General features: G+C 48.2%; 1 protein-coding gene across 2 annotated transcripts in view; it reads left to right on the plus strand.

Annotated features, from left to right (window-relative positions):
- The window catches only part of AK8 (adenylate kinase 8), a 134,636-nt gene that overhangs the window by 62,933 nt on the left and 49,516 nt on the right, over positions 1 to 22,187 (plus strand). For both annotated transcript variants that reach the window (XM_030838455.2, XM_060299919.2), the window contains exon 11: positions 11,068 to 11,209. In XM_030838455.2, the coding sequence (XP_030694315.2) occupies positions 11,068 to 11,209 (142 nt within the window). The remainder of the gene's footprint in view (positions 1 to 11,067; positions 11,210 to 22,187) is intronic.

A 22,187-nucleotide genomic window follows, 5' to 3' on the forward strand; every position in this document is an offset into this window, starting at 1 on the left:
GAACTGAGAGTCTAGTTCTCTTTTAAAGAGGGAGAAAACCCAGCTGGGAGGTAAAGTCACTCACCCAAGGGCACGCTGCAAACAAAATGCAGAATGGAGGGCAGAATTCATGCTGTTTCTTCCTCTGAAAGGCAGGCAGAGAGCAGAGGTGGAGCAGGTGGCCTCAGAGCCTGATGGCCTGGGTTTAATTCTGGGCTCCACGACCTATTAGTGTGTGGCCTTGGGCAAGTTACTTCCTCTCTCTGTGCCTCAGTTTCCTAATCCGTAAAATGGGGTTGTTATGAAGATTACATGAATCAGTACTTGTATCAGAGAAAATTCATGCTCAGAACAGAGCTGAGCTCATAGTAAGCACTGGCACACATGCTTGTTAAGTAACTATGCCGTCGCGTCTTTTTGACCCCAGAATACGGGGCTTATGGTTGTTTCCTGGTTTCCCAGTAGTCGCTGATTGTCTCCTCACGGGTCATGTGGGCAACGGCATTCTCGCTGCCCTTGAGATGTGGGCGGAAGTAACTGATTCTGAGCCCTGACTTCGTTAAAATGGAAGGAAACCCGTGCCCCTTAAACCTTTGATCCGCAGTGTACCGTTGATGTTAATACTCTGCACTTTACAACAGTCTGGTCCGCACCTGGACTGCTGGCCTCTTCTCACTTTCCACTGAAAAGTGTAAAGCTGCGTTTTAAGATTAACCAATTACCAAATCATTATCCACAGTGTGTCTAAGTGAGCATTTTTATTAAAAGTCTTATTAATTTGCTAAGTGAAGCCCCATTTATTTACAGAAGAATGGTTTTGTTTTTGAATTTTAGTTTATCTTTTATACAGCAGGTTCTTATTAGTTCTGTCTTTTATACATATTAGTGTATATATGTCAATTCCAATCTCCCAGTTCATCCCACCACCACCACCCCACCCCAGAAGAATGTTTTTAAATGGTCTTTTTTTTCTCGTCTAAAACCTCATTAGCAAGAGAAGCCCAGGGGCCCACTGCTGGAGAGCCGCCTCTCAGCTGTGAATGGGTCAGCAGTGTTGGCACCTCAATCTTAACTTTGCTTTTGGCCCCGGTAGACGTGGCAGAGAGGGGAGTGATAGAAAGCGGGCAGCCGCTCACCGAGGGATGAGGAGTACAGACCAGCCTCCTGGTTGGTCAGAGTCCCAGGCCTAATGTACTCTTTTGGACTTGGGAAAAAAAGCCAATATTAAAAAATTGTTGTCAACTCTAAGAAGAAAACTTCCTGTTGAAACCCATTTGCTAATTGTGGCAGGAAATAAAACTTTTATTTTATTTATTTATTTTTTAAAAATCTGTTGGGCTTCCCTGGTGGCGCAGTGGTTGGGAGTCCACCTGCCGACGCAGGGGACACGGGTTTGTGCCCCGGTCCGGGAAGATCCCACATGCCACGGAGCGGCTGGGCCCGTGAGCCATGGCCGCTGAGCCTGCGCGTCTGGAACCTGTGCTCCGCAACGGGAGAGGCCACAACAGTGAGAGGCCCGCGTACCGCCAAAAGAAAGAAAAAAAAAAAAATCTGTTTATTTATTTATTTGGCCGCACCAGGTCTTAGTTGCAGCATTTGGGATCTAGTTCCCCGACCAGGGATCAAACCTAGGCCCCCTGCATTGGGAGTGTGGAGTCCTAACCACTGGACCACCAGGGAAGTCCCAAAAACTTTTAAATTATTTTTTAAAAATCGTTATTTCCTGGCACCACTGTCTGCCAAGCAGATTTAAATGTTGTTGTTAAGTAATAGAGATATTAGGATACAGACTTTTGGAACCTGAAGAAGTCTTAAAAGACATCCGTTCCATCTTGTGCCTGGGAAACACTGGCTGCCCAAGGCAGGCACTTGGCCGGGGGAAGTGACTTGAGTTTTCGAAGGAGGCAAGCTCTCCCAGGGGCTTGCTCCCCCCAGAGAATTGTGGAGTACAACCAATTCGAACAAGCTGGTTTCTCCTTGTCATCTGCTGTACGAGTTTTAGAAATGTTCTGTTTATCATTTTAAGTGCTCACTTGGGGCGCAGGATCCATGGTTGACCAGCAGGTGGCAGTAAATAATAAACAAAGAGCGTCGCTAATGGAAAGCCTGGCCTGAGGTCCTGGCACTGTGGCGCTGCAGGTCCTTCTAAGACACTCCTGATTCCTGGTTACAGCAGAGAGGAGGGCTCGCAGGCCTCAGCTGCCAGGAATCAGTGTCATCCGAAGGGTAACGGTCTCCCAGAAATGGTGGAGTTTAGCTTTCACTGAATTACAGTGATAGTAAGTCGGGGCCCGGAAGAGCCCAACCCAGATCCTGGGTCAAGCCCCCAGCAATGTGGGGAAGAGACAGATGTGTGGGGGGAATGGGAGCCCCATTTCTTTGGAGCATCAGTATGCATGAGATGGAAATGAAAAACAGAAACGAAAGCAACCCCTCTTTCTCCTCCGCAGCTGGGTTCCTTTCCAAGACTCTCCCACTGGGCCTGATCAGGAGGGGGCGGGGTCCGGGGCTGCGCCGGGATGTTGGGAAGGGGGGGGAAATGCTGAGTCTCCCACAACCCCCGACAGATGCCAAGTGTCCCCTTTACTTGCTCTCAAATGGGGCCTTGAAGAGGGAAAGACGTTGCAGGGGCAGTTACAGGCTGCGCGTGTGTGTGTATGTGTGTGCGTGTGTGTGCGTCCACGTGTGTGTGTCCACGTGTGTGTGTGTGTGTAGGGGAGGGGGTAAGCGCGTGCACTGTATTGTGTGTAGAGGGGTGTGGGGTGTAGAGTGTGTGTGTTGCACAAGGGGGGATAGCGTGTGTAGGGTGCAGGTACGCGTGTAGCAGGTGTGTAACGTGCGTGTCCTGTAGGGGTGTGTAGGGGTATTATAGGTGAGTGCCTGGGTGTGTGTAGTGTGTCGGTGGGTTTCTGAGTGTGTGTGTCGGGAGTGTGTAGGGTGTGTGGTGAGGTCCTCAGCGTTTTCTGATCTGCCCGGGGGTGGTGGGAGGGTTAAATGGCTTGTCCTGGGTGCGTCAATCAACCTTGGGTCTTTTTACCTTGAAGCACCGGCTGAGGGAGCTCTTTCCTTTTCTCCACTTTCCGTCCTAGCCGTTCAGGGCCAGCGCCAGCAACCTCGGTGCCCCTCGGACCCCTCCCCCAGCAGCCGAGCCCCGGGTCAGGGATGCAGAGGCTTGGACGACAGGCGGCAGGAAGGGGTCGGGGGAAGGGCTCCGAGAGAGTCCCTTCTGCCTTCGGCTCTGGTTTCCACAGGACAAATCATGAGCTGGCTTAGCTGTTCTCTCGGGGCCCTCGCTAACGAATGCCACTGGCATTCTGAGCTGGACTTGACTGAGGATGTTACACCTGCAGCCTGGGAAGAAGAGTCCTGTCCAGTCACCTCATGGTGGCCTGACTCAGGGGGGTACTTTCTTCCGTCTGAGCCGTAGGATTGATATGCAGGCGGGGGCTTTGACCTGGGGCCCAGGCCTTTGAACAGGAACGCCTCCCCTTCAAGACCAAGGGTGGGCCGGGTGTCCCGGGTGGGGTTGGTGGGGGACCTGGGAACCTCTCGCCTGTGACCGAGGCTCCCCGTCCACCCCTCGAGCACAGCCGGCCGGCAGGGAATACGTGGATTGAGATTTTAATAACCTCGAGGTCAACGTGAGGACTGCCATCTTTTATGGAAGATTTTCAGAAAAAAAAAAAACAACACCCGAAACCATGTGATGTGGCCTTTATGAAATAATGGGATATTCATATCTTGCACTTTGCTAAATTTAGGGTTGACAGGACATTCCGGAGAGGTAGCCCTTGGCAGTAGCTTATACGCAGGGTAAGATGTTAACTGTCAAGCCCAGAAATCAAGCCTGAGGCACCTGACTCAGTGGAGAAAGACTTGCGACTACACTGAAAATCTCTCTCTCCGAGAGGGGGATGAAGGGCGATGGACAGCGTTATCAAGGGGACTTTCAACTTCCAGCAGAACACGGCGGCCGAGATCTGCTCTGAAAAGGCTGCATTTTTGCTGAACCGGCTGGTCAGACCATGTGGGGTTGGAAAAGTGAGCAGATGGCCTACAGGGGGAAAAAAGGCGGCAGCCAAACGAAGGCACAGAGCAGAAAACCTGATACAGGAGTTGCAGGTGTTCGGCCGGGAAATGCACTTAAGGCAGGATCTTCCCGCCTTACCCTTCACCCCTGGGCCCGCACGCCGTGTCTGTGTCCGGGAGGGCCCCCGAGGCGGTATCCAGAGGGGTCTGTCATTTGTTTTCGCCGCCAGCAGTGTCTCCCCGTCTCCAATGGGGGAGCACAGCCCGTCCCTGCGAGGGGACCCTTGGTGTTGCCCAGAGCTGTCCGTGCTGGAGGGGGAGGGGACCAGCGAACCTCCGTGGCCTCGCAGCCTCTGTCTCCCAGGCCCCAGGAGCCCCAGTTACCAGCGTTCAACCTTGATTGAGACACAGAGAGGGTAATGGCCTGGTGTGCGGGTCTCAGCAGCTTTCCCGGGATTGCCCAGGAAGGCAGATCCGTGCAGATGCCAGGCTCCTGGGCAGTGCTTCCAGGGCCCAGAGCGGAGTGACAGAAGGGCTAGGGCTCCGCCCAGCCCTCAGGTCCCCCCAAAGTGGAGCCGCTTCTGGGGTGCAAGGACAGACCTCCAGGGAGATTTCATCCTTTGTCGTTTTGCAGTGGTCTCTCACAGTGGTCATTTCCACCTCCTTTAGGCCTTTCAATTGTTTCCTTTAAACAAAAAACCCACTTTGTTAATGGAGGCCTTTAAACGTATGCAAAAAGCAGAGAGAATAGAATAAGGAACATGAAGGGACCCATAACCAGTATGAGGAGCCCATGTGAGCTCATGGTCACCCCCGGTGCATGTGGAATCTGCCAGGAAGATCCCCCCTCTCCATCAGGAATATTTTGAAACAAATCCCAGACGTCAACACGTCTTCTGTTGACTGCATATTTAATTCATGGGCGGGCTGTGGCATGGATGAAGGGAACCCTGGGGGAAGGGCTGTTTCCCATTGCCACAGGACTTGACTCAGAGCTCCAGGTTTGGGGGAATTGGTACTCTGCATTCATTCATTCACTCATTCTAAGTGTGTTTATTACGCCATGTGCGGGACACAATGCCGAATGTGCGGGTGTAGCAACGAGACACCTTGACGGGGTCCCTGCTTTCTCCAGAGGGGGGTGAGGGTGGGAATGTAGGCATTAAACAAATACTGCACCAGTAATGATTGATTCACAATTGTGGTACGGCCCTCGGAGGAGAAGGGCTAATCTGAGAGCCTGAAGAGAGGGGCTTGTTTTGGTTTTGGCTCGAAGCTGGAGTCCGTGTGAGTATCCGTCGTCTTCCCCAGTCCTCCGGAAATGTGACCTTGCACTCCTCCAAAGCGCTCAGCACTGCCACGCCTCCCATGTCCTTAGGGCTTTCCAGCCAGGATGTGTTGACTTGTGTTATTGTCTCTCTCAACTCCAGGACCCTGAGCCCCCAAGGGACCGTCTGTCACTCATGGGGCATCAGCGGGGCCCTCCTCTCTCCCCCGTGCGTGCGTGTGTAGATATGTGCATGTGTGTATATGTATGTCAATATATATTTAAATTAGACCGTATTATACAAGCCGTTTACTTGCTTTTTTCCCATTTGATATTCTGTTCTAGGCCTCTTTCCGAGTCAACATAAATATAAATGAGTTTTTAGAGCTTACCTAATATCACATTGCATAGACGTGCATCCTTTATTTAAGCTGTCCTCTACTGACGGACATTTAAAATCGTTTCCGATTGTCACTATTATAAACAGCACTGAAATGGACATCTTTATGTGCACATCTTTGGTCGTATGTGCTGTTGTATCTTAGGTGTAAATTCTTAGGAACGTGATTGCTGGGCTAAAAGGCATGTACATTTTAACTTTTGATGCCAGTTGGGAAGTTCCCTCTAGAAATCTTTGCCAACTTAATAGGGAAAAAAAAACCACCCCAAACCAAAAAGTCTCTTTGTGTTTTTATCTAGTCAGATTTCTTGACCTTAAGTCAGATTTCTTCCAGGCTGAGAAACTGGCTTGGGTGGGTCACTCGAGGAAGAATCTTTTTGGGACTTGGTTTCTCAACTTTGAAATGAGGGGGGTGGTCAAAGGGATGAACCACCAGGTCCCTCTCTGAATCGCCAAGGCTCCGAGCTGCACGAGCAGCCCACTGTTGCCTCTAGAAGCTCAGTGGCTCAGACATCCCTCCTGGAGTGCAGCTTGGTTTCCAAACAGCACTGACTTTTTTTTTTTTTTTTGCGGTACGCGGGCCTCTCACTGCTGTGGCCTCTCCCGTTGCGGAGCACAGGCTCCGGACGCACAGGCTCAGCGGCCATGGCTCACGGGCCCAGCCGCTCCGCGCCATGTGGGATCTTCCCGGACCGGGGCACGAACCCGCGTCCCCTGCATTGGCAGGCGGACTCCCAAGCACTGCGCCACCAGGGAAGCCCTGACTGTTGAAGAAAACAAATTATTGGCCCAATGCCATTCTCACCACCAAACAACTGAGGCCTTAATGGGCCTGGCGTATCACTGGTCAGCAAAGTAATTACCCAATGACCTCCTCTCCCAAGGGCAAGCCCGTTTCTCCTAAAGCCAGATTCAAGCTCAGATGTTGGACTTCATGTTTGTAATTTAAAGGTCCCATTTTCTTGCCAGTAGCTTCATTGTAGCCATCTGATGGGAATCTGGGTAAACTTTTAGGAGGAATTAAAACTATACGCACACAGGGACTTCCCTGGTGGCGCAGTGGTTAAGAATCTGCCTGCTAATGCAGGGGACACGGGTTCGAGCCCTCGTCAGGGAAGATCCCACATGCTGCAGAGCACCTAAGCCGGTGCACCACAGCTACTGAGCCTGCGTGCGGCAACTACTGAAGCCCACGCGCCTAGAGCCCGTGCTCGGCAACAAGAGACGCCACCGCAATGAGAAGCCCACGCACCGCAACGAAGAGTAGCCCCCGCTCGCCGCAACTAGAGAAAGCCCGCGCGCAGCGAGGACCCACCCCTTAAGAAGAACTCTCATCTGGCAGCTCCCACAAGTTGTCTCCAGGCCCCATAACAGCCAGTGAGGCAGGTGTCCCAGAGGAGGACTCTGAGGGTCAGGGAGGTCCCACAGCCGGACCACTGGGCTCTCCGCTCACACTTGCTTGAAGAAAGGAACCCAGGGGAGCTAAGAGCTGAGTTTTTCTGGGTTTTATTCTAAGGAACTCTCATAGAAGCAGCAGTATTTACAAATCTTCCTGCAGCCCCCCACTTAGAGCTCAGGCCACCCACCTTCCCCGTCTGCCGACGCAGAGACTGGGACTGGGATAGGGGTGCAGAGAGCTCTTTCTGCCACAGCCGGCCTCTCTCTAACGGGGTGCCGCTGGAGGCTTGTGGCGCCCCTCAGCTGCTCAGGGTGCCCAAGGACTTGAGGGCGCTGTGCCTGTGGGGTCAGCAAAAGATGGTTTCTTTCCTTTTATTTATTATTATTTTTTTTATTTTTGGCTGTGCCACACGGCTTGCAAGCTCTTAGTTCCCCAACCAGGGATTGAACCTGGGCCACCGCAGTGAAAGCACCGTGTCCTAACCACTGGACAACCAGGGAATTCCTTTTTTTAAAAAAATTTTTTTGTTTCCTTTTAGAAATTTAGAAAGCTGGAGCTGTTCACAGCTGGTTTGCACTCAGGGGTCCTCAGCCCAAGCTCTTTGCAGACTTTCTAGGAGGTAAAGTGTTCTTCACTCGCCACATCCATGGGACCTGGGGACCCCAGCTGGGGACTCCACTGGCTGATTCCACAAAATAAGCAGTCCTTGTGCGAACGTGGCAAAGCGCGCGTTCCGGGACGTCCTAGCTCAGGATCCTGAGATCAACCCCCACGTGTTCATTCAATAGATATGCACCAAGGGCCAGAGCATGGGCATTCCCAAGATGGCCTGGGGGTGGCCAGATCCCCTTCCTTCCTGAAGACCTGGCAGGGCCTCCCCACCCACACTGCCCGGAGATCACTCTGCTCCAGCCACACTGGCCCTTCCTCCATCCCTTCCACGCGCCAAGGTCATTCCAGCCTCAGGGCCTTTGCCAGTGCCACCCCGAACATCCTCCCCAGAACTCACGAGGCTGGACTCACCGTCCAGATCTCGGCCGGTTGTGACCTCAGAGACCATCCTGGACCCAGTCAAACCAGCAGCATCCCATCATTTGGTTTGCTTTCTTCATAGTGTTTATGACTCTGAAATGGGCATTTATCTATGTATTGTCTGTCTCGCTGGCTAGAACGTCAGCCTCAGGAGGGCAGGGCCCTTGGCTTCTTGTGTGCTGTGTGTGTGGCAGCGTCAAGCCCTTGTCCCTGGACACAGCACAGATGCTCGTAACGCTCCAGTGGACGGATCCCTGGGACAGGCTTGCTTTTGTGTTAGTTACTATTTCACTGAGAATGTCTGTACATATCTAGGGGTAGACCTGGATTGGAAAGCTCTATGGTAGATTCTTAACACACAATTGTCTTTAATCTGTATTTCTCTTGACAGAAGACATGAGGTTTCTGGATCAGAGAAAAGACCCCTTATTTATTCACACAGTAGCCTTAGTGCTGGCTCTCTGCACCCTGACTCCTCACAGGGGCCGCCGGTGGGAGCCGGTGCACCCTGCGTGCGCGGGGAGGGGGGCACGGGGTGGACGAGCCGAAGCTGTGACAGCTGCCCCTCTGTCCTCCCCGCCGCTGCCCTGAATGTAAACAGCCCCTGGGGAGTGGAGGCAGGGGGATCAGTAGGTTTACTACCCCCGGAATACGAACAGAGGACTCAGGACAGAGGTCCCTAAGTCTCTCCATCTTTTTTTTTTTTTTTTTTTTTTTTTTTTTTTGCGGTACGCGGGCCTCTCGCTGTTGTGGCCTCTCCCGCTGCGGAGCACAGGCTCAACGGCCATGGCTTACGGGCCCAGCCGCTCCGCGGCATGTGGGATCTTCCTGGACCGGGGCACGAACCCGTGTCCCCTGCATCGGCAGGCGGACTCTCAACCACTGCGCCACCAGGGAAGCCCTAAGTCTCTCCATCTTTAACTGCCCAGGCTTGTTTGAAGTCAACCATCCTTTATCCCAGGCGCCAACTCAGCACACCGTGACCTTGACCTTGGGGAAAACATGAGCATATTCATGAAACATTGTTTCCTGACATACATCTCCCAAACTGGAAAGTACCAGCCCCCATCTGAGTGCCATCTCCCACATGCCTGGAGCTGTGCGTCGTGTTGATCCTGTGGTGAGAGGTCCCAGCATCCTCTTTGGCGGTTGAGGAAACTGAGACTGGGAGAGCCTGCCTGACCGAGTGGAGGTCGGTTGGCACCTAAGGGAAGGGCTGAGACCAGCCCCCGCATTCGTGTGTGCCTCCAGCCCAGCTCCTTCCCTTCCTCTCTTCTTCTGAGCTCCCCAAAGCCTGGTCGAGTTGGTTTTAACATCTTTGTTTAGTTGCATTGCAGCTTTGAAAAGGGCAGGCTCCTGTCTCTTTCCTCCATGCCTCCTATCTGCCGGGCACTGTGTTATCATGGAAGAGCGAGGTGGGCATGGTCCTTTGTCCTCGTGAGAGGCAGCGTTACACAAAGAATTAGCCAGAGAGTTAATAACAGGGGTGGCAAGTGAAGGTGAAGAAGCACAGGTGCTAACCCAGCGACGGGCCGTCCAGGGAGCAGACACTCCTCTGGGGCCTGGCCACGGGCAAGGCATGAGGGAAGGATGCTCTGGATGGAGGGACCGGCACATTCAAGGGGAGGCGAAGAGCTGGGGGAGATTCACAGGGAGGGGAGGCAGGACTTGGGTCCTGCAGGGCCCTGTTGACCACGGGGAAGGGTACTGCTCTTATCCCCAGAGCATTGGGGAGCCATGGCAGGTTTGAGCAGGGAAGGGATGGGATTAGCTGTATCAACTTCTCACCGATCTGTCTCAGCCAAATCTTCTCATTAGAGCAAAATCCCTTTCCTGCTCTTTCCTAGGGACTGGGGAAGAAAGGCTGAAGATGTAAGAAAGAACAAAATCAGGGAAATGCAAATGACTTAGATGAGGTTTATGGTTCTTGGCCACAGGGCAGTAACCAGGCGCGTCACAGCCATGGAGGAAAGCAGTAATTTTTCTGAATCTCTCACCGCCACGTTCACCTGGCTGTCAGCCGGGGGCCTTTGGCGTGTGCGTTAGGGCCACTTGGCTGACTCACGGAGGGAACGGGGCATCTCCAGAAAGGCTGCTGAGCCGCCTGTCACTGCAGCTCCAGGAAACCAGCTCGTTGGGGGGGGGGGGGCCCACGTTCATAGCAAACAATGGTAATATTTACCAAGTATCTCTGGAAAAATGAATGCAAAGTGCAGGAAATGCAGTGCAAATTGCCAGAACGCAGTACACCGGCAACACAGGCCTTTTAATGAATCTGAGAAGAGAGGTATAAATTTCAGGAAAATGTCAATTGCAGCAATGTAAACAAGGGGCTTCTCAACATCTCCTTCTCCATGAGACTCGATTTCAGTCTCTGGTTATAACTAAAGCTGTGATTCTTGAGAGAGATTTGATTCTGAACATCAAGGAGGTGAGAACTGGGGCAAGGGGAAAAGAAGGGGGTCGCTTGTGTATGGTGAATTAGCAGAGAGCCTCGGGGGCACCATTGCCATCCCACTGGAGGAAAACCAGACCTTCCACTGGGGATTGGTATGCTTCTGTGAAAAGTCTTTTTGCTGCAAAAACTGGATCCCTGCGGTTGCAGGGGGATCGGGGAGGGAGGCCCACATATCACTGGAGGGCTGGGAGCTACCCTGGTGGCCGATGGGCATATATCCTGTCAAAGTCAGGGAAAACTCAAGCTCAAGGTCAAGGTCACCCAGTGCTTTTTTCCCTTCTTGGGTGGCCATGTTCTTCCCATTGCTAGGACCTCGGAGGGTCCTGGGAAACGGGCGCCCACAGCCCTGTCCACCTAAAACGGCCTCTTCACCTGTTCAAATCAGGGTCAAATAAAGTTAGGAAGGCCGTGGGCCATGGCCGCGGACGCTCCCTCACCTTCCTGTTGGGTCAGGAGAGGTGGCCAGGGCGGCAGAGTGACCAGCTGTCTTCCTCTCTCTGCAGTCCCCAGCTACGTCATCATGAAGGTGCTGAAGCAGCGCCTGGACCAGCAGGACTGCGTTGAGAGAGGGTGGGTGCTGCACGACTTCCCGCGAGACAGGGACCAGGCGTGCTTGATGGATAGCATGGGCTACAAGCCCAACAGGTGAGCAGTCCGCTTCCGGCGGGGCCTCGGCCCTGGCCACGCCGCCTCCCAGGAAGGTCCCCACCCCCAGGCACTGTCTGTCCAGATCCGGCTGACTGCTGGCAGCTTGCCGGAGCCTTACCACGTTCTGGAAGGGGAGTGTCTCTTAGTCATTCCCATTCCCACCCACTCGTCCCTTTTACGCTGGGAGCTGGGAGTCAAGCTTGGGTTCAGATGCTGGCTCTGCCGCTCGCCTTGCTGGACCTGAGCGTCTCACCTGTGAGTGACAATACGCATCAACCCGTCTGGCCTTCCTCATGGGATTGTGGTGCCGAGCGATCCGTGTTTCCTTCTACTGTTTTCACAACTTCCTTTTTACATTTGGTTCTTTGATGCGTCTGATATTTATTTTGATGTGGGTATGCAGTACAAATCTCTTTTCTTTTCCCCCTCAAATGTTGAATATTGTTGACTACTCTGTCCTTCTCCCACTCACTTGAACTAGAGGGCACCCCGCCTTGGTAGATATTGTGGAAATAAACAAAGACCTCCTAAATCACCCCGCCACAGTAGATATTGTGGAAAGAAACAAAGACTCCTAAATGAAAAAAGCAAAGGCTGTTTAGTCAGAGCTTGCTATATATAGCAAGGGAGCTGGCCGGATCTCAAAGGCAGGCACAGGGGAGGGAGAGCCTTCTACTGGGAAAGGTAAGGCTTCAGGGCTTCCCTGAGCGAGGCTGTGGGCCTGGGGAAGCTGGGGGCGGCCAGCTGGAAGCAGGGTGTCCTATGTGCTTGGTTAGGGGAACATATTCAGCTTTCTCTCATTTGGGTCTAAATTGGAAATGGTGGCAAAATTAGGGCAGCTGTTAGTGACTGATCAAGTCCTGGCTGTTGGGGGCTGATTGCTGCAGGTGGTGATTGGGTCCTGGGCTGGTGGCTGCAGGGGATGGGTATTTATATATGGTCTGAACACCGTCTGCTCGTAAATACAGTCTCTCAGTACGCTCGCTTGTACTTCTAAACTTTCTGTTGTTTCCTACAAGTCTATTTCTGCAGTCGTGCCACACTGTTTAACTACTTTAGTTTTATCATGTATTTCAAGTCAGTGCAGGACAAAGCCCTTTCATTACTCTTCTTTATTGTCTATTTTATACGTTTGTTATTCCAAATGAGTACTATGATAATTTGATCCTGAACTGCCATTGACTTTTAAAAAATATTTTATTTATTTATTTTAGCTGCGCCGGGTCTTAGTTGCGGCACGTGGGATCTTCGTTTCAGCATGTAAACTCGTAGTTGCGGCATGCACACGGGATCTAGCTCCCCGAGCAGGAATCGAACCCGGGCCCCCTGCATGGGGAGCGAGAAGTCTTACCCACCAGGGAAGTCCCTGCCATTGACATTTTAACTAGAATTGCAGTAGGTTTATCACTTGGTCTGTTGCAGTCTATGGCCCTGTCCTCTCTTTGCCCCTTCGTGAAATGACCGACACTTTATGGGGCCCATGCTTTTCATTTTAAGTGCATTTCTAGGTATTATATTACCTGTTGTTCTTCTTGTTGGTGTTGTGATAAGAGGGTATTTTCACCCATTTTATTTTCTAACTGGATTTCTCAGGAGTATAAGAAAGATATTGATTTTTCTTATTTGCTTTATACTCCAGCTTCCTTACTAGAACTTTCTTACTGCTTCTGATAGTTTTTCAGTTGATTCCCTTGGGCTTTTCAGGATGGTGATCATGTCACATCTACAAATATTTATCCTTTTGCCTCTTCCTTTCCAATATTTATATTTATCATTTTACTCTTTGGTCTAATTACATTGGGCAGTACTTCCAGAACTGAGTCATGATGGACAGGTTTTTTTTTTTTCCCCTGACCTGAAGGACTGTCCTGCATTCTACCACTAAGGCACTACTGTCATTTGAGGTATATACAGTTTTTATCAAGTTAAAGAAGTATAGCTCTTAGAATTTAAAATATCTGGAGTTGATGCTGAATATTATTCGAAGGCCTTTTTAGCATCTTCTAAGACAAATGTGTTTTTTTTTCCCCCTTTTTGATGTATGAATATAATGAATTATGTTAGCAGGTTTTCTAATAATAAGTCAGCCTTTCATTCCTAGAATGACTGCCACTTGGTCTTGGCGTGTTATTCTTTCAATATATTGCTTGTGGCAGGTACAGTTTTGATTCCCCATCAAAAGTGAGCAGTCCCCCTCCCGTCATGCCAGTGAATGTTATATTACATGGCAAAAGGAACTTGGCAGGTGTAATTAAGGTAACTGATCAGTTGGCTTTAAAGTAGGGAGGCCACCTTGATCATCCTGGGCCACCTTGATCTTTAGTGCAGTTAGGCCTGTACCAGACTTCTGACCTACAGAACAGTAGTATAATAAGTTTGAACTTTTTAAATCAACTAAATTTGTGGTAATTTGTTATAGTAGCAATGGGAAACTAATATACCGTTGGATGGTATTGGCTATGTTTTATTTAGATTTTTTGCATTAATATGCATATATAATATGGGTCTGAATTTTTCCTTTTTTTTTTTTTTTTTTGTCCTTTGTCAGGCTTATAGTATCAAGGATGTGATCATTTCATAGGTTTTCATTCTTCCTCCGTATCTGGAATAGTTTTTAAAACACTAACTGTTCCTTGGAGCTGACCCTTTGGGGGAGAGGTAGCTTATTAATGATTTGATTTTGTGTTTCCTGTAGTTTTTGCTTTATATGTTTTGGTGCCATGTTATTTAGTTCATAAAGGTTTTTGTCAGCTGTGTGTTCATTGTGCAGTGCCATCTTGATGAAAGCGACTGTCTGTGACAGGACCGTTACTTGTCTCCTCCAACATGAATTTTCCCTTTCCTCCTCAGTAACGAAACATCAGTTTTCAGTAGAGCGCGTTGGTGGCTGAAATGAAAGACCCCATTTTCCAGCCTCCTTTACAGCTCTGTAGAACCACAGGACTAAGTTCTGGACAATCAGATATAAGCACAAAGTTGTGAGTGTAATTTCCGGAAAACCTGCTTTCAGAGAGCTAACTCAGCTGGAAGGAGGTCTTTTATGTCCTTTTTGTCTGTTTTCCCTTTCTCTTCTCGTTTTGTTTTTCCTGATGTTAATAATCACCTGGTTTCTTCGCTTGCCTAGTTTTCTTTGTATCTATTTGCTACTTATTCCTACAGCTTATAATAGTCCCTCAGAACAATAGTCCACAAAGTCCATCATATTATGTAAACTGTGAGTTCCAGGTTTTTCTTATTTACTCCCGTTCCTTTCTTGTTTGGACTGCTTTTTCTGTAGGCTTACTGCAGGGCTGTTCCAGGACTTTTCTGCACTGTGATTAGAGGGCTTCCCTTGGCCTGTCTTCTGAGTTGGAGTCCCTGTTTCCTGAATCACACATCTTCCTCTTTCTCACATGCTCTCTTGTTTTAGTGTAGCATACCTTCCAGTTGCTTCTCAAGTTAAAAAGATGGTTTGACGACAGTAGGCTGTTACACCCTCATCACGTGTGCTCCATACTGAAGAAGTTCACACTGAAATTTCATTTATTTCTTTTGTCTGGGTCTCATTTACTCCATCGGGCCAAAAATTAATGTGAAAACCCATGTCCTTCAGTTCTGGGAAATTCTCTTGAATTATTCTGTTGATTTTTCTCTCTTTTTTTTTTTTTTTCTGTTCTCCCTGGAACCCGCTATTTGGGTGTTAGATCTCCTGGACTGGCCTTGTAAATTAAAAAAAAAAAAACAAAACTTTTCTCTCTTATATCCTATATCTTTTGTTGTTTTTGTGTTTGTGTATGTGTGTGGTTTGCCTTTGTTTTGTTTTGCTCTACTTTCTAGGAGGTTTCCTCAACTTTCTCTTTCAACCCTTTTACTGAATTTCTAACTCCTGCTGCAGTTTTTACTTTTATAACATTCAAGAGGTCTTTTTTTGGTCATCTGAATATTACTTTTATAGCTCCTTGATCTTATTTCATGGATTTTTGTTTTTATCTCTTGAAGATGTTAATGGCAAGCTTGTTTTTGCAGGAGGGTAATGAGGAGAGGTTTTTTCCCCTCTTGCATAGTCTGTTCCTACTGAGTTTTTGTTTGTCTTGGTCTCATTGTTTCTCAGTAGAAAGATGTTGCGTTACCCTTGGTTGTTTGCTCACATGTAAGAACGGGAAACTAAAAAACTATTTGGGAGCTCTGAGGGCATAGATGGAGCTCATAGAATTTGTCTTCAGTGTAGGATGAACGATTTGGGCCTTTTGTGCAGAATCCTCCCACCAACTCAACATCTTTAAGTCTTTTCCTCTGGAAATGTCAGATTCCTCACAGAGGACTCACCCAATCTCCTGCTGGAGGGTAAAGGTCTGGGGTCCGAGGGAGAAGCAGGACAGTGGAGACTGGGAGAAGGTGGGCAGAGGTCTCACACACTGCACGCCATATGCATATGTTTTTTTTAACCTAATTCCCCTAATTTTGGTACAGACTCAGACTCTCAGCTGTGCTCAGCATTCTTCAAGTCCAAGGAGCCTGTATTATATCCTCTCTAGAGAATAAACCTCCCATTTCTACCGAAGCGGAGGAGGATTGATTCACTCAGCTGGGTGGAGTGAGGAGGGCATCTGGGGCTTAGTCTCTCCTTAAGCAAGTTTAACCAATCGTCCTTATTTTAGCCATCCAGTTTCCAAGTGGACTGTTACAGGTGCTGCTTACGGCTCAAAAGCCAGTAAAGAGGCACGTTTGGTGGAAAGGAAAGTTTGCTTTATTTCCAATGCTGGCAACCCAAGGGGGGAGGGGCGGGACTCCTGTCCAAAGGCTGACTTCCCCCTCCTGACAGTCAGGGGACAAGAGCTTTTATAGACGGAGGGAGGGCGCTACATGTAGCGACAGCACAGTCAGCTCTGACACTCACCTTGAAACTGGTTCTGCGGTGGTCTGACCAGCGTCATCTTGACTGTTTTAGGTACAGTTAGTCTTCAGTTCCAGGGTCGGTTTGTTCCCATTTCCTTGAGGCCAGTTCTTAGAATTGTGGCAGCTTATGTCATGGCTACAGCCTGGTCATCATGTAGTTAGCTTCTTCCACCTGGTGGGGGTTCAGTATCTAGGAGACAGTTCACAGGATACGGCTCAGAATATTATCCGTAGCCCCTGAGGAGGAACTAAAGGTCCTTAACTCTGCGTAATGACTAAACTATGATTATTTGTTTGACTGTTTTCTTTGCCTCTGCGTTTTTCTGATTACACTTATTCGTTGGCTAAAGTTTTTCCACAGGCAAAAGGCAGGCGGAGGACGTGGGAGGAGGGACCACGGGGCCCTGCTCCGTTTCGGCACATCCTCCTTTTGAGGATGTGCTGGTGAGGACTCCGGGTTTGTTCTCAGCTCTTCCTGCTGCTGACTCGGGATCTGGCCTTTGCTGACGTCTCCGTCGCTTGTTGTCACAGGTCCAGCTGCCTTCCAGCCTCAAAAACACTTGTTTCGTTGCCTTCCCTTCCGCTGTTCTCCCTGTCGTCGCTGTAGGTTCTCAGAATCCCTTTCCCGTCAATCTTCTGTCGGGTTTGGGGAGGAAACAGGATGTGATGCGTGTTTCAACGCGCCATTTCTACCCGGAACTCAACCCTTGATTGCTTTGTTGCATTCGCGTGTCTCTTAGCTTCAACTCCTTTGCTTCCTTTATTTTAAGTTGTCACGTAGGGCAGAATGAAATTGGGTTTAACATTTTTTTATTCAACCTGCTTGTCTTTTCCTTTGAACAGTTGACTTTATCCCACTTACTTTTTACTTTCATCACTTTATTTTATGCTTCATCATGGTTTCCTTTGTTTTCCATCTTTTTTGAATGGCCTGCGTTTTCCTTTTTTTTTTAATTTTATAAATTTATTTATTTATTTTTGTTTTTGGCTGCGTTGGGTCTTCGTTGCTGAGCGCAGGCTTTCTCTAGTTGTGGTGAGCAGGGGCTACTCTTCATTGTGGTGCGCGGGCTTCTCATTGCGGTGGCTTCTCTCGCTGCAGAGCACGGGCTTCAGGCGCACGGGCTTCAGTAGTTGTGGCTCGCGGGCTCAGTAGTTGTGGCGCATGGGCTTAGTCACTCCGCGGCATGTGGGATCTTCCTGGACCAGGGCTCGAACCCATGTCCCCTGCATTGGCAGGCGGATTCTTAACCACTGCGCCACCAGGGAAGCCCCTTCTTTTATTATTGCTATTGTTGGCTTCTCTCCTCTCCCCCCAAGTTGGTTTCGAAGATAATCTGTTTCTAGTTCTACTACTCTTGTCAAGGTGGTTTGATTAAACTTGTATTTCTCAATTTGTCAGTTCTGAAATGAAACAGAATATTTTGACTCTGTCAGTGAAAGATGAAAGAAAAAATGCTCCCATATGTACCACCTCCTCATTCCCCTCCCCCATCCACTCTCCATTTCTGGCAGGCTGGGGCTGGGGGTGGGGAGGGACAGACACATTCTGAAATTTTTTGGCCTCAGTCTATGATACACAGATTATTATTTTTAAGATGGCTAAGCTTTTCTTTCTAGAAATATAACAATTACATTCGGTTTTTAGCTGTATTACTGTACTTGTGAAGTTTTCATTCTCTTTTCAACTGGATTCAGATTTCAACGCCAGCTGTTTACATGATTCAACCTCTCCATTTATCAGTTTTGATTCATTGTTCATTTGAATGGATTATGTCTTTGAGTCATTTTCAGCAAGGGTACAGACATGCTAAACTTCCTAAGTGCTTGCACATGTGAGAATGTCCTTCTGTTAGCTTCATCTGTCAACAGCATCTAGCAAGGTAAAAAGTTCTCCCATCACATTTCTTACCCCTGAGCATCCTGTACCGTTTCTATACTGTGCTCTGACCCCTGTGGGCTTGCAGTAATGTCTGAGGCCAGTGAGATTCTTTTCCATTATAGGTGATGTGCTTCTTATGTCTGGATGCTCTGTCTCAGTTCATTTACATTCACTAGGCCATGCCTCAGTCTTGGTTCTCTTTATTACTTTTCTCTGGAATATTATGAATCCTTTCCATTTCCATTATTTCAGGAGAATTTTCTTCCAGTTCATATATTAATATTTTTCTGGTTCGTTCACTTGTTCTTATTCAGGAAGACCAATTACGTCCATGCTGGATATTTATTATCTGTTTCCATAATTACAATTTCTTTCTAGCAGCTTTTATCTTTTCCTTTTCTTTTCTGTTTTTTTTTTTTTCTTTTTTTTTTGGCAGTACACGGGCCTCTCACTGTTGTGGCCTCTCCCGTTGCGGAGCACAGGCTCCAGACGTACAGGCTCAGCGGCCATGGCTCACGGGCCCAGCCGCTCCGTGGCATGTGGGATCCTCCCGGACCGGGGCACGAACCCACGTCCCCTACATTGGCAGGCGGACTCTCAACCACTGCGCCACCAGGGAAGCCCTTTTCTGTACTATTTTTCACATCTGTCCTTCATGATAACTTTATTTTTTATCATATTTATTTCTTGTTGCTTCTAATTTATTTTTCATTTCTATAATGCTTTTACGTTTCCCTTAGTTTTTTCCCTTAACGTTATCAGTTTTCTTTCATCTCCTTTTAAATTTTATCTCATCCTCTTTTCTTTGATTTCTTGTATTACAGAGTCTGTTCTCTCTAAATTATTTTGAGCACATTGATAAGGTTTTATCTAAAATGTTCTGCTGTTTCCTAGAGTACTTCTTCTTCCAAAGGGTATTCATTGTCTATGTCTCTCTCTCTCCCTCTCTCTCTCTCTCTCTCTCTCTTTTAACTTTTAGGACCCTTATTTGGCAATGTCTATACCTGAGTCCCAAGGTGGGTTTATTTTGCAAATCGCTTGTCCTTGAATAGCTCTGTGGTTTGTCTAAGAATAGCATGAGTTGGTTTTAGAAAATAGATAGAAAATTCGTTTTCTCTGACTGTTGTAACAAATTACCACAAACTCAGTGGCTTAAACAGTACACATTTATTGTCTTACAATTCTGTAAGGCTAACATCAGTACATCAGACAGGCTGCGTTCCTTTCTGGAGGCTCTAGGAATAGTACATTTCCTCACTTTTTCAGCTTCTAGAGGTTGCCCCCAGTCCTTGGAGCACTGCCCCCTTCCTCTGTGTTCAAAGACAGCAGTGTTGCAACACTTGGTCTTCTTCTGTGGCCACATCTCCCTCTGACCAGAGCTGGGAACAGTTCTCAGATTTTAAGGACTCGTGTAATTGGATGGGTCCACCCAGATAATCTTACCTATCAACGTCCTTAATGTAATCTCATGTGCAGATCCCCTTTTCCATGTAAAGTAACATATTCACAGATTCTGGGGGTTAGGAGGTGGACCTCTCGGTGGGGGGCATTATTCTGTCCCTCACGGTTGGATCCTCCTCAATTCTGTCTTAATTATATCCTTGGAGTTGGGTCCGGAGAGCTTCCTCCTAGAAGACTGAGAGGTCTGTTTAGTTCTAGGGCAGCAGGGACCCAGCAGGCAGCCTGAGCATCCTGTCTTTCCACCTGTGTTGACCGGGAATTTCCAGGGGACCACACAGTGCTATGAGGCGAAGTTTCCACCCTCCGTTTGCTGGGGATGGAACAGACTTTTGTGTCAATAATTAGCTTCTGAGTAAACTCATCTACCTGAAGATGAAAGGCATCAGGGAAAATGCAAAAACAGTCACTTAAAAGAAGACTGGGGGCGGGTCATTGACAAGACATAGGGAGGGAACCTAGTGCTCACTTTTCTGAACCCCGAGGGGAAGAACGCCCGTTTTATTTACCAGCCCTGTGCACCATGCCAGGACTGCACGACCAACGGGGAGGACACGGTGTTTATTAAAAGCACCGCAGGGAAGATTATTCAAGAACCTCTTTGATTTAGGGCAGGCTTGCAAGGAAATACTTCTCCGTTCACCACGAAGTAAAAAGCAGTTTCTAAAGACTTAGTAAATAATGCCAATTGAATTTATTTGACCCTAAGGCAGAGGACAAGCAGAGAAATAAAAAAGATATTTGTTTACAACATAGATTTAATCCTATGCCACTGTTCAGTCATCCTTCTGTATTTCTCTCCCATCACTGAGGGTGTATTTTCTCCTCCTCTTTGTCACCTCTGACCAATCCATTTCCTCCACCTTAGCTTGCTCTTAAGTATTTTTTTATGATTAATTCAGAAAGTAATTTTAGCCATGAACCTTCAAGTCCAGATATAGGCTAAGGAAGAGAGAAACATTCTAAAATGAACCCACCTAGCACTGGGATGAGTATCAGGGCTGTAATTCTGGTTCGGTTGTGATGCCAATTATAGAGCAGCCTAGCTGTGGTGCTGCAGTTTCTGACACCAGGAGGAAATCTTGACACAATTATAGCCTAGAAATCAATCTGGGAATACGATACAGAAATCTATAATTCAGATATGAAAACAGTCTACAAAGGCTCTTTTTGTTTTTAGGAGGATTCAATGAAATTAGATTAAAATAAATTTACATATCTATCAATTTTACTAGTAAAATATATTCATACTAGTAAATAGAGTTATTGGGGAAGGGTAAGCTACTCTGTATTGGACACAGAAATAGACCCCTCTGGCTTATCAGGGAACAAAGTTATTGTCTCCTTGTCAAATACGAGTCTCTTCTTAGAGCTAATAAATGGATAGTGTTCAAATGCCACGTTTTGTTTCACTTCTAGCTCATAAACCCAGGGCACATAATACTAAATTATGTTCCGCTGAGCAGTATCCAACTCCTGGTTCCAACATCCCACACTGAGGGAAACAAACCAAGTAATTGATGTGTCACAAAGAAGGAGAAAAAGTTATTTGAGAACAAATAAAATGGGCTATAAAGTTTCTTAAAATGTAATAATAATAATAGTAAAAAAAAAATAGAAGAAGAAGAAGAAAGAAGAAAGAAACAAAGAAAGAAATATCTAAGGCTCCATCCAGAAACCTGCCCTCTGCCTGGCTATAAAATAATTCATTTCATGCTTCGAGTTTGTAGCACGGTATTTCCTTTTAAAATTAATGTTTACTATGGAGAGGGAGTATAGGATTCTGATTGATGTCGGGAAGTTTGCAGTGTATCAGACAGACTGGTGGTTTTTTGTTTGTTTTTTTTTTTTCCTTTGCATCCTGCCTCACCTTGATGCTGTGCAGAGGGGGCGGGGCGGGCCATGCCTTGAACCTCTTCCCCCGGCCCCCGGGCTGTACTGCTGCAGGCCCAGCGGGCAAGGTCCGGGTCACGTCCAACTGCAAGGTCCCAGGTCAGAGCTGCTGCTGCGTCTCTCAGAAATCCCCGGAAAGAGGGTAAAAGAGGGGACCCTCGCTGAGTCAGTGGCAATAGAATTGAGCAGAATGGTAGCAGAGATTTTATTATTGCTGTTTTCTTTAGTATTTCTCTCTTTCTCTACTCGATTGGACTAAATTTGGGGCTATGAAGAAATCACCCAAGGAAGGTATTTTCGATTAGCTTGTTGTGTCCCAGGTTGTTTTGTGCAAACTGGTAACTGCTGTATAGGTTCCTTTTCGGGTGTGGTGGGTTTTAATTTTTTATTCTTTCTTTTCTTTTTTTTTTTGCGGTACGCGGACCTCTCACTGTTGTGGCCTCTCCCGTTGCGGAGCACAGGCTCTGGACGCGCAGGCTCAGCGGCCATGGCTCACAGGCCCAGCCACTCCGTGGCATGTGGGATCTTCCCGGACCGGGGCACGAACACATGTCCCCTGCATCGGCAGGCGGACTCTCAACCACTGCGTCACCAGGGAAGCCCCTGTTTATTGTTATTTCTTAAACTAGACAGTTGTGTGTCCCACATAACTGTGGGAGCCCAGAGGGGTTCAGTTGTCCCTGGGAAAGCAGTGACAGGTCTCCTCTCATTGCACTTGGATCCCAGTTGGTGCTGGGTGTCTTGTTGGCTTTTGCTAAAAGCATAGCCCTTTCCCCCAGGGAACCAGAGAGCAGAGCTGCCAAAGGGACCCAGGCTGGCTGATGTGAACTCCCAGCCTGGAGGAGCTGGGACTCCCACACCCAAGCGGAG

This window comes from Globicephala melas, chromosome 6 (assembly GCF_963455315.2).
Source record: "Globicephala melas chromosome 6, mGloMel1.2, whole genome shotgun sequence".
Classification (NCBI taxonomy): domain Eukaryota; kingdom Metazoa; phylum Chordata; class Mammalia; order Artiodactyla; family Delphinidae; genus Globicephala; species Globicephala melas.